At 39.8% G+C, this 12,292-nt stretch overlaps 1 protein-coding gene across 1 annotated transcript; it reads left to right on the top strand.

The window, feature by feature from the left end:
* The first annotated feature begins 664 nt into the window (after positions 1 to 664).
* LOC111149511 (membrane spanning 4-domains A12) lies at positions 665 to 11,510 on the top strand. The gene is made up of 6 exons (XM_022506608.1): positions 665 to 928; positions 4,427 to 4,564; positions 5,377 to 5,433; positions 6,968 to 7,084; positions 11,111 to 11,221; positions 11,409 to 11,510. Exons 1-6 carry the CDS (start codon positions 665 to 667, stop codon positions 11,508 to 11,510), a joined length of 789 nt encoding a protein of 262 aa, XP_022362316.1.
* Positions 11,511 to 12,292: the final 782 nt, after the last annotated feature.

The raw sequence follows: 12,292 nt of genomic DNA, 5'->3' as shown, positions 1-12,292 counted from the left end.
TTTTGTTTTTTTCTCTGGCTTCTAGAGGCCACCCTAGTACTTGGCTCCCAGACCCTTCCTCCATCTTCAAAGCTAGCAGCACAGCATCTCTCTGACCCCACTTCCATCACCACATCTCTTTGACTCTCTTCTACATCCCTCTTCCACTTTAAAGGACCTTGTGATTACACTAGGCCCACCCAAATAACCCAGGAAATCTCCCTGTTTTAAGGTTAGCTGACTGTCAAACCTTATACCATTTGTAACTTTAAATCCCCTTTGTCATGTAACCAAACACACTCATGGCTTCCTCAATTAGAATGTGGACATTTCCGGGGGAGGGAAGATGCATTATTCTGCCTACCACCATCACTTCCCTCCCTCTGTTGTCCTTCAGATGCAATAAACTCAGGGAAGAATATATATAAATACTTTGCCAAATCAAATAGGGACTGGAAAATAAAGTCACTCCTGTCTTCCCCTCCTTCACTTCCTTTGAACTACAGGGTATACAGATTCCAAAGTCTAAAGAGGTTCATGTTTACGTTGGTCATCATTGCCCATTATTTGCTCACTTGCTCTATAGTATTTACATAGTATTTGACATTTGACAAGATTTTCTTTAACTTTTTTGGGGGGTAAATTAATCAGTTTGTTATGTTTTTGTAGTACTTAGGACACAGTGATGTCATCCCAGGCAACAACCCAGCCCCGAATATATGAAACCGTACTCAATCCTTACCCGCCAAACAACATCATGGCTCCTGGGTTTCAACAACCTGTGGGTTTCACACACCTGGGAAACCAAGCTCAGAGTGGCCAGCCTCCCTTCCTCAGGTCTCCAGGAATCATCACAAACAGTCATCAAGGTCAAGGAAATACAGAGGTGGTAAACCCAGCTATGGGAACAGCAATCACAAACTTAAGAGAAGAAGCAAAGGTATTAGGGGTAAGTCTACTTACTATGAGAATTTTAATTTTGCACTTGCAAGGTTATATTGTACCTATAAGTAATAGGTGGAGAAAAGTTTATGATCTCATGACCTACATCCAATCATTAAAAAGTTCTGAACGTTAATGGAAACTGTGTCCCTTTAAGGCAGAAATAATTCATCTGCATATAGACTTTACCCTGAGTTCAATTTATTTTAGATTCTAGCAAGACTCTAACAGGTGACAAAGTACTCTTCCGAGCAGGATGATTCAGTAACACTGACATTATGGAAACACCGCTACTTCTAGCTTGATCTCACTTCTGCAAAGGATACTTTGGGCACCCTCAATCCCGTCTCAGATTAGTTGCAAGCCTGGTATTTGTGTATACAGGTAAATTCACATTAAAATGAACATTGGTAGCTGCCTTAAAAACAGAAGCAACTATCAATGAGCAGTCTGGGGGGACTGGGTGGGGAAGAATTCACGGCCATTCCATCTGCTGTGCCTATCACCCAGGGCCTGTGCAGACATTATGACTTAACTGCCATTCTACTTCTACAAAGAGCACTTCAAACACTCATAATCTTGTTTATGTAAGAATTACAAGACATGCCCTACTTGTAGATGAAGATTCCACCTGCACAGAGAGAACTGTTAGTTTTTGCTGTGCTTTCCAGATACGCCATTCATGCCACTAACAATTCCACCCCACAGTACTGTCTCTCCTGTGTGCAGTTCTAACTTCTCTGCTAGAGCATTCAGTAGGTTATACTGAGTGCCCCTTACGTACCAGAAGCTCATCCAGTCATCTTAGTACTACTCAGTAAGTACTTACTACTATTTCAGGTTTCACCACTTTAGAAAAGTAAAAATGAGCATTGCACTCTCTAGCAGACAGATCTAGGCTGTGGGCGGGAGGCGGGTGGCCCCTTTGATTCTCCTCCTGGCAGAGAAAGGAAATCCCCTGCTCCCACTGAGCAAAGGGACAAACTGGGACCCCACAAAGCCAACCCCACACAGGTGTTAGGAATACGACAGAGAACAAAACAGGCACGATAACTGCCCTCATCTAGATCAGAATCACAGGCTCAGACTATACACATAAAACAGAACTAAAGTACACGATGTGTTAGAAGGTGATAAATGATGTGGACAGAACAAAGTGTAAAAGGGCTGGTTAGTACCAGGCAGTGTCCTTAGAAGATGACATTTGAGCAAAGACATGAAGGGAAGAGCAAGCAACGCAGATACCAGGACGAGAGCTTCCAGGCAAAGTTGGGAGGATCGTTAGAGGAAAATGTGGGTGCTGTGTTTGTGAACAGGGAGGAGGCCAGTAAAGTAGAACAGTATGATGGAGGGAGGTTGTAGCCTCAAGGAGAGCAGAGGAAGGGTGGGGGCCAGACCCTGTGAGTCTGGAAGACAGAAGTCCTGGCCGTACTCTAACACTGGAGCATTCTGCCTGGCAATGAAGAGGTACTCAAGAACAGCACTTTAAAGTGACGGATGCCATTTTATTTTTAAAAGTTCCAGCTGGCAGAATACTCCTCCCTAAAGATTGTACACTTATGCTATTAGTAGCTTCCAATCACCACAACAATGCAGGGACTTTAGGTGGTAGGATGGGGAGCATCTGCCTTAATTGATTCAGAACTCAAAGTGGTTCAGTGGCCAAAAGTCCAAATTACTGTCTGGCCTGCAGGCAAGTTTGGTAAGTAAATGGTAGAGCCAGCATTATACTAGGAGAAAAGTAAGCCAATACTAATCTGGCCATCAACTGCCATCAAGATGAAGGCAAGGATGAGAATAAGAAGTCTTTGGCCAGATGACTGAATTGCTGCTCTAAGGAAGAACTTGTAACAACTGATTATAATGCCTAATTCAGGAGTTCTTCAACTGAGATCCATGACTGGCTTTAGCCTGTGACACCTCTGAAGTCCTGTGCAACAGTGTTGTGTGTGTATGTACGGATGTGTAACAAGATTTTGTGTGTCTGTATGAATGTGTGATGAGAGTTTTTCAAAAAGATTCATAGTTTTTATTATTCTCAAAGAAATTCATTACTCAAAGAAAATATTAATCTCTTAGCATTATTTAGGAAGCTGTGATTTTTTCCAACTGTTTCAACTTAATAACTGTATTCAGTAGCAAGTTATTAAAGAAATAAACACAGCAATGTTTGTATTTGCAGTCTTCTTGGACAGATAAGATGTAAGCTTGGGAAGAAACTGAAGGTAAACCTGCAGTTAGCTTCTGGCCCAAACTAGAAGCACTTATTTTTCACAAATATGTTTATTCAGGATGAAATAAGGTGCCCTAAGAGGTACAAAATAGATCTCATCTTTGAGAATATGTCTTGGCCAATAAGAAAATATTTGCATGCCTGCAATTAAAAAAAAGAACAATATAAATTCTTACAAAACCAAGTAATAAGATGTCGAATTTATATAAGATAAAACAGAAGTTTAGAAAGAGAAAAGATAGCTGAAATTGACTAATATAATCAAGACAACTTCATGGAAGAGCTGGAGATGAGCCCGAGGGAAAGCCGTATTTAATAGTTAAAAGTCATTAAATAGTCATTAACTATTTAATAGTTAAAAAGTCAAGTTCTGGAATCAATTTGTTGCCCCTCAGTAATCCTATGGACACTGCTATGCTCTGAATGACATCCCAAAACTCCTATGTTGAAATCCTAACCCTAACAATGATAGTATTAGGACATGGGCCTTGAGGAGGTACTTACTAGTAGAAGGTAGAGCTCTCAGGAATGGGCGTATGAAAGAGGCTCTTCAGAGATCATGAGCCCTTCTCCACTATGTGAGGACACAGTGAGGAGGCACCATTAGGAGCCAGGGGGAGGGCCCTCACTAGAAGGCAACCATGCTGGTACTTTGAACTTAGAACCTCCCAGCCTCCGGAACTGTAGCAAAACATTTCTATTGTTTATAAGCTACCCAGAGGGTAGCGCAGTACTTTCTTGTAGCAGCCTGAGAAGACGGAAACAGGCATCTCTGTGTCTCTATCCAGCTGTTGGGAAGATTACATGAAATAATAAATGTGAAGTGTTGAGACTGCTCTCAAACATGTAGTTAACCTCTTGAGACTTCCTTCATGATATTTTCCCCATTACTAGGATCTCCCAAGCAGAGAACAGGTCTGTCTGAAACAGCCATCAAAGTCACAGTTAAAGCATTTTTTCAGAGAGTCTTTTAGAGGCTCTTCAGGGACACCAATGCATGCTTAATCAGCAGCACCTTCTGAAGAGCTCTCCTTGGCCACCCTTACAAGCCACCCCAAACACCTCAAACGAGGCCCATGAGGAGGGCCCTGTGCCAGTGTATGCCAAAATCTTCATGGCTCACCTCCTGCTGTAAAGGTATGTACGCCTAAAGGACATTCGTGGATCTTGACAGAGGGTACAATAAATAAGCAGCAGCAGCAATGTCAGTAATGTCTCATTAGTGACTGTAAATGAAGAAACAACTTTAAAATGTCTGTTTTCTTTTTTCAGGCAATCCAGATCATGATTGGATTGATGCACATTGGTTTTGGAACTATCTTGGGTTTCATGTACACTACTTATGGACCAGTTTTCGGATTTGCATCCCTTGCTGTTATTAGTGGATATCCATTCTGGGGTGGCATCTCTGTGAGTAAGCTGCTACAACACTTATCCATCTCAGTTTATTGAGGACAGCTACCCCTAGCCTATGCGCAACTCATTTTCTGATCAGCCTCACATCTGATCAGCTGAAAAATTGAGAAATAACAGCTCTGTTTGGGTATAAATAAGGGAGAGCTTCTGCTCTCCATTTTAACCTGTGGCTTAAACTCATACCCTCAAGTTTACTCTGATCCAGTAACCAAGAAGCCAAAGTTTTAGTTCCTGATTACATTTAAGATGGAAATGTATGCATTGGGTAGAGAGGGGCAAAAGGAGGTGATGGGGAGCATGATTAAAACTATGCAAGTGATCATGACAAGAGACTGAGCTACGAGTTCACAGACCATCAGCAGAAGGTAAGCTCACAAAAGAATGAGCTCCTTACATGCAAGAAACTAAGGGGAGAAAAAAGGGAGAAGTCAAATGGACACAATTTATGAAGATTTCTCCAGAAAATTGGAGAAGTATGAGAGGAATTTTTTTTTTTTAAATATTGTATTTATTTATTTGACAGAGAGACACAGCGAGAGAGGGAACACAAGCAGGGGGAGTGAGAGAGGGAGAAGCAGGCTTCCCACCAAGCCGGGAGCCTGATGCGGGGCTCGATCCCAGAATCCTGGGATCATGACCTGAGCCGAAGGCAGACGCTTAACGACTGAGCCACCCAGGTGCCCCTGAGAGGAATTTTTTGATAGGTAAACTAGATGAATATAAATATACCAGTCTTTCCTACAAAGAGAGAAGCTCCCAGGACTGAAGAACCCATCTTTCATAAATAAATGTGTCTGTTTCTACAGTTCATTGTTACGGGTACTCTCTCTATACTGGCGTCCAAGAAGCTTTCTCCTTGTCTGGTAAGTCAGAATGTTGCTACTTATTAAACTCTTCTGAAGATTCATTTAATTGATTTGGAGAGGAAAATTGAGAAAGTGGATTCAGCAAATGCAAAGGGGAGCACTTTTTCCCAAAGCTATTTCTACTGATTGCCTCCATGGTATGCATGCCTCAGCATGGTCCACAAAATTTGCCCCTCGGAAATGCCCCTTCTGATTCTTCAATCACAAAAGTGAGAAGTGGTATAGATAAGGTTGTTGAGCTTTACCCTAAAGGCTACCTGGCTCAGTCACACTGAATTAGGGGAAGCCCAAAGCAGAATATAGGAGCCAGGAAATACCCACCTGCCACTTCACTATCAAAGACTCTATTATTCATTTGCCATTTCTCAGTTCTGCCTTGGTTTGTATTTTTATTTTTTATTTGCACATATCTCCTATTTTTACTCAGATTTGACTTTTGTTTTACAGTATGTTAAATCATCACTAAAAGCACCAACTGGGTACACAAAAAGAGTTTATAAAAATAATCGCTGAGACAGGTCTCTCAATTCTCCTGGTCACAGCTCTCCAACTTTTGCAATTTCCTGGTTTACTTCTGAAACAGGAGAAAGAAAATGATTTGCCAAGAAATAGTGACAACTAGAGCAGAGGTGGTTTCAAGATTATATTTATTCCAGCACAAGAGGAAAGAATGGAAAAATGGGAACACAGAATCACGCTGTTCATGTTCTCCTAGATACCAGAGACTGGACTAGAGGCTAGAACAGACACTAAACTAGACACTAAACATTAAACTAGAGACTAGACTAAAAACCAGGCTAAACTAAACTAAATCAGCCTAATCCCAATTAACCACTTCTATTGTAATAAAAAAAAAAAAAAAGTAGACCATCCTTCTCTGGACGATTTACGGATCCTTCTGATGTTGTCCCAGCACAGAACGTGTCAGAATCTTCTTGTAGAAACAGGAAAGTTTTGTACTCTACCCTACACTTCTACCCACAAAAGCCTAATGAGTTCCTCATTCTAAATCTGGATTTTTTAATCTAGTCCCTAGAAAGACTTCAGGGTTTTCATCAATTTCTAATTTTCTCAGCAAAGATGTTTTTGCATACATACTTTTCCATCTATAAAACTGGATGCTACATAGTATTACATCATATGGTCATTGTAAGACCTTCATGAGATACTGTATTTAAATGATTTAAACACAGCGCCTGTCACAGAAAAATGCTCATTAATGGTTTATTTGTTGTTTTATTACTTTAAAGGGGAAAAATTGTTATTGTGTGTGAGGCTTTTAGGCAACCCCGACAGATGAGCTTCTGCTTTGTATTATTTACATTTTTTTACAGATTTCAGAAGTACACTACATTTAGGCTGCATACAGAGTAGTTTTCATGAAAACTCAGAAAGGCAGAGGAAGAAAAGTCATTTCAACTTCAAAATTTTTTTTCAAGATTTCAAAGATTAAGAACCATTACATTAACTGTTTCTTACTTATTCAATTTTTTTCTCCTATATGATTTGTTTTTCCTGTCATCTCCATTAGATCAAAAGCAGCTTAGGAATGAACATTGTCAGTACTATCTTTGCCTTCCTTGGAGTGATTCTGCTGCTGGTGGATGTGAGCATCAATGGCCAACCCAACCAAGACTACTGGGCAGTTGTAAGTATCCCATGATCTACCATGTGCCTCCCCTACACTCTCACACAGAGGGTCCATTTTTTTTTAACCTCTCATGACTGTATAGTAGCCCTAGTGGAAAATCCCTTTTTCTATTCCAGCCCTATTCCTGATCATGTTCTCTAGAACTGCAGAAAAAGTGGGAGAGCTATCTCTACAGACGAACTAGGGCAGAAAGGACATCCTTTATTGGTCTCACATGAACAATGGGGGACAACACCTAAGGACACTTAAAGATACCCAGATAGAATTTTCCAAAAATTTTAAACTCTATGTAAATAAGATAGTCAATTTATTACATAGTTTTATTTTAGAGTAAGTATGGGATGAGGGGTAACTGGCTACAACAAGGACATTTCACTTTTATTAGAGAAACTCAAAGAATGAAGCAACTTCAAAATGCAACACGTGCCTCTCAATGTTCTCAAGACAGAACTGTCCATTCATAATCACATTAGACAAAGCACAGACTCTGACAATTACCCCAAGAGAGGAGAAAGTGTACAGAAGCACTTATAATAGGGCAAGAATATGAGGCAACTTCTTGGTAAGTAAGAAGGAAAGAAGCAAGAACACAAAATTTATCCTCTATAATACCAAACCAAGAAACAAAAATTACTCAAAAACTACCTTTTAAATTAGCATCCAAGTAAAAAACCAAATGAGTCTGCTGTGTCTCGAGGTGGCAGAAGAAAGTACATCGCCTGATCCTGTCTTTTATTCCCCAGAAACAAAACTAAGAAAAGCAGGACACCAAAAAATACGGACAAGTCTCACTAAGGCTCTCTAAGCTGAGCTAAGAAGACTTAGGCGGAAAGCAGCCAGTTCTAAGAAAGTATAAAGCAGGGGCATCTGGGTGGCTTAGTTAAGCGTCTGACTTTGGCTCAGGTCATGATCTCAAGATCCTAGGACTGAGCTCTGCATCCAGTTCACCACCCAACCAGGAGTCTGCTTGTCCCTCTTCCTTTCCCCTCCCTTTGCTCGTGCACTCACTCACTCTAATAAATAAAATCTTTAAAAAAACAAAAAAGAAAGAAAGTATAAAGCAAATCCTGAATGGCAAAAGTCCTTGTGTAGCACCCCAGGACCTCAAGAAAAGTAAAGCACCAGAATTAACATCTTTCAGAACCCCCTTGATAACGTGGAGAAAATAGCAGAAATCCATAGGAACAGAATATACCTCTGGTCTTGTAGCAGGTCTTAGTATAGACATTTCTCAAAAGAAAGAGAAAGCGAAGTCTACATCCAATAGCAAGAATTGTGCTCAGTGCCAGCTAAGTCATCTCTTTCACTGCTACAGCTGCATGGTTAGCATTCAGTAAAATGAACATAAAACAGTATCTGCCTCTGAAATTGAAACTGGAAACAAGAAAGACAAAATCAATGTAGTTAAGTAGAAACACAATCAAGGAAAACTTGCCTATACCATATCCAAACAAAAGTAAAGCCTGTATATAGTTGTTCACTTTAAGAACGAGAAAATTGAAAAAAAAAATGGTAGGCAAACTATCCAAATACCTTAGAGTGACTAAAGGAAGAAATGAAAGGATAAAGGAAAAAGGAAAGAAGATTTAAGATTCCCATGGGTCAGCAGAAACACTCAGATGCCTATTGCTTATTCTGAGAAAAAGATACAATTCAGCTGATTGGAATAAAAGACATGTCAGATGATAAAATGGATGCAAACACATGTGCTTTCCTTTTTCCTCACAAGATGGGCCCTGGTTTGATGGGAATGTGAGTCACATAAATCAGGAATACAATGAGTTTCCTCATTATCATGGTTAGATTCCTTACCTATCTGGAAAGCCACACCCTCAAATTTTAGCTCAAATTCTTGTCCTATGAAACAGTGACTCTAGTCTGTGATTACCACATGTCCCAGACATAGCACTTGGGTTTCAGGAACTTGTATTCAATTCAATTCTAGGTACTCATTTCTCAATTTAACACAGAGACAAAAAAAGGAAATTCCAAGTAGCAGGACAAACCATGTTATACCATAGCATGTCAGTGGTACAGATTTTTAAAAATGGAAGAAATATTATCCAATTATCTATAGAAGACTCCCCATGAGCATTTTGTACTATTGAAAATCATTAATAGGAAAACAAAATGACAGAAGGAAATAAAAGAACACTGCAGTATTACAGAAATCAACTGAGTACTTCAAACCACTGTTACAGATCTAGTAAAGAAACCACACACAGCAAGAGATAGAATGGACTCAGGTAAAAATGGTAGAGAGAAAAACTGTAGTCACAGTCTTCACAGAAGAAAATGACAAATATATTAAATAACTAGAGAGAAAATGATAAGCATGGAAGACAGGCAAGTTTCATCCAACATAATAAGTGTTTCCCTGAGTTAGAGAATCCAACAAATGGTACAGAAAAAAATGTATACTTTTTCAGTATTATTCCAGTAATTTTCAGTATTATCGTAGTAATACTGAAAAGATCCTGAAATAAGAGAATAACTGAACTTGTACATTGAAAGAGAATAACCTATACTGGGAGAAAGACATGTAAAATAATGGAGATAAATGACATAGGTATAGATATAGACCGTTGTTATGATAGAAAGTACAACAAAGGGTTCTTTAAGATTTTAGGGAGAAAAATCCAATACCTATGACCTGGAAAAAAAATCAGTATGATTCAGTCCCCACCACAGCAACATTCAATGGGGGAAAATAATGAAGCAATGTCATAAAGTTTTGATGAACAGAAACTGTGACTCAAGAATAACACATCCAATAAAATTCTTGTACAAGCATAAAAGCAAAAACAAGATACTCTCAGTAAACAATGATAACACACTGGTGCTTAAAAAAAAAAAGAATATTACACCATATAGGAGGTAAGTTAAATCAAGATTCAGAAAGGCAGGGAGAAACTATGTAAAGAGATAAGTGAACACAAGACCATTTAAATATTCATCTAAGACTGTAAGACTGAACTGGAGAAATGACAGCTATAGAAGTGAATATAAAGCTTTTAATGTTCACCCAGCACCCTCCACCAAAAAACATGAAAAACCACAAAAACACCAAAAATTGGGATGTAAAGAGAGGGAAGAAAAGAGAGATGTCAAATGAGAGGGCCACTTGCCTCATTTTTCATAGCAATCACTTCATACTGCCTAAAAATGGAAACTTGGTTTAAAATTACTTCAGCTTCTTCATGGATTCCTAAACTTTTAACTCTGGCAGACTTAATTTACCTATTTCTATTCTTTCAAAGATCAAGTAATACTTTTGCTCCAAAATAGCAAGTACAAAACCATTCCATTCTTCAAGAACAATGTTTCTATCTCTTGGTTTCTCTCATCCCCTCTCTCGTTCCGCTTCCTCTCTTGCCGTCACTCCATGCATCCATTTCTCTATCTGCCTTTCGGCCTCTACGTAGAGACTGGGAATAATAGACAACAAATTTCAATTTTGCTTACTTCTAGGCAGTGACATTAGGGATGACTTTTTTTTTAAGATTTTATTTATTTGACAGAGATCACAAGTAGGCACAGAGGCAGGCAGAGAGAGAGAGAGAGAGAGAGAGAGGAGGCAGCAGGCTCCCCGCTGAGCCGAGAGCCTGATGCCAGGCTCCATCCCAGGACCCTGGGATCATGACCTGAGCCGAAGTCAAAGGCTTTAACCCACTGAGCCACCCAGGCCCTCCTAGGGAAGACTGTTTTCTATATAACTTGATTTTTTTAAATAAGTAGGTAACATTTTTATAAAAACAAGAAAGCCATCACAAAGGAAAAAAAGGTACTTCCTTTATAATGTTTCTAAATAGTCTGGTGGAGAAAAAGAAATTCTTCTGACATTTTAAAGAAAATTCAAAATTAATTCACATACCCTGAAATAAGCATTTGATGATAATAGAGAAACAATCATGGAGTAAGTTGAGCAGGAGAATGGCACATTTGATGAGTCAAAAACTTTGTGAAGCTTGTGTGAAGACTTCTTGATTAGTCAAAATTTTGGTATGTTTTTCCTGATTTCAGCTTTCTGGGAAAGGAATTACAGCCATGCTGGTTATCTTCTCTCTCTTGGAATTCCACACAAATTTGACTACAGCCTATTTTTCCAAACGAGCAATCACCAAAACCAACAGGGTGAGCTGGGCCTCTTCTCTGTAAAATACTCTGAGTATGTGCTGGGGAAATACAGACAAGTGTCAGCCAAGTCCCACTGCGGGTTAACAAGAGCCCACTTTGTCCTTGAGTCATGGGGTGGGGACAGGGTGGAGCACGGGACGGAATAGGATTATAGTAATAATACTGCTTGTTTTGTTCATTCCAGCCTGTCCTGGTTATTCCCAACGTGTATACAGCCAGTCCCTTGGAACCAGGGGTTTTCTCAGCTCCTCCCAGAAATGACGGCCACCTCACTCATGCCACTTAACTCAACAAGGAGAGGCGCCTGGGTAGTGCAATTGGTTGAGCATCCGACTCTTGGTTTCCACTTGGGTTGTGATCCTGGGATGGAGCCTCATGTCAGGCTTCACACTCAGTGCAGAGTCAACTTCAGATTCTCTCTCCCTCTCCTTCTACCCTTCCCACTCTTGTGCACACACACATCCCCTCCCCCTAAAACAAATTTTAAAAATCATATAAAAGAATTTGGCTAAAAACAAAAAGAAGCAGCAAGCAATCTCATGAAGTTAAACTGCTCTGCAGGAACTTAAGAAGCTGGTCTCTGCTGTCCACGATGATTGCTCATCTTTCAAGACTGTGTTTAAGATTTTTCTTTGTTTGTCATTAATGATAACTGCATGCATTTCCCTGCCACGTGTATATACCACTACCACGCTGGGGAGATGGATGACCACAAGACTGAAAATGGCTCACAGTATTTTGTACATTGATTTCATCAAACCCTGCCTCCTGGATAGCTACAAAGCTTTGCTATTTACAGAGTATTTTTCATGTTCATTAAACTCATTTGCAAGGGGACAAGAGCAGGCCAAGGATGGTACACTGGGGGAGTTTTATCCAGATTATGGCTGTTTTGTTTCTGAAATGGGAAAAAACATGGGCATGTTTAAAAGCCAATGGGAACAATCCAGACACACTAGAAAGCTACTGAATATAGGAGAGAAAAGGGATGATTGCAGTCTAAGTATCAAGAAATCAAAAGTGTACATGGAAGGCATGGCCTAAGTCATGAGGAAGGGTGGTTTATCT

Source organism: Enhydra lutris, unplaced genomic scaffold (genome assembly GCF_002288905.1).
Source record: "Enhydra lutris kenyoni isolate GAN:26980312 unplaced genomic scaffold, ASM228890v2 scaffoldscaffold22, whole genome shotgun sequence".
In the NCBI taxonomy this organism is placed as follows: domain Eukaryota; kingdom Metazoa; phylum Chordata; class Mammalia; order Carnivora; family Mustelidae; genus Enhydra; species Enhydra lutris.
The sequence above is the reverse complement of the archived record's forward strand: the minus strand, read 5'-3'. Positions and strand labels throughout refer to the sequence as shown.

Excerpts from the sequence above, each read along its gene's own strand:
- LOC111149511 (XM_022506608.1), top strand. The coding sequence starts at position 665 with ATGTCATCCCAGGCAACAACCCAGCCCCGAATATATGAAACCGTACTC. Across the intron at positions 929-4,426 it reads AAGAAGCAAAGGTATTAGGG|GCAATCCAGATCATGATTGG; the intron begins GTAAGTCTACTT and ends TTCTTTTTTCAG. Across the intron at positions 5,434-6,967 it reads AGAAGCTTTCTCCTTGTCTG|ATCAAAAGCAGCTTAGGAAT; the intron begins GTAAGTCAGAAT and ends CATCTCCATTAG.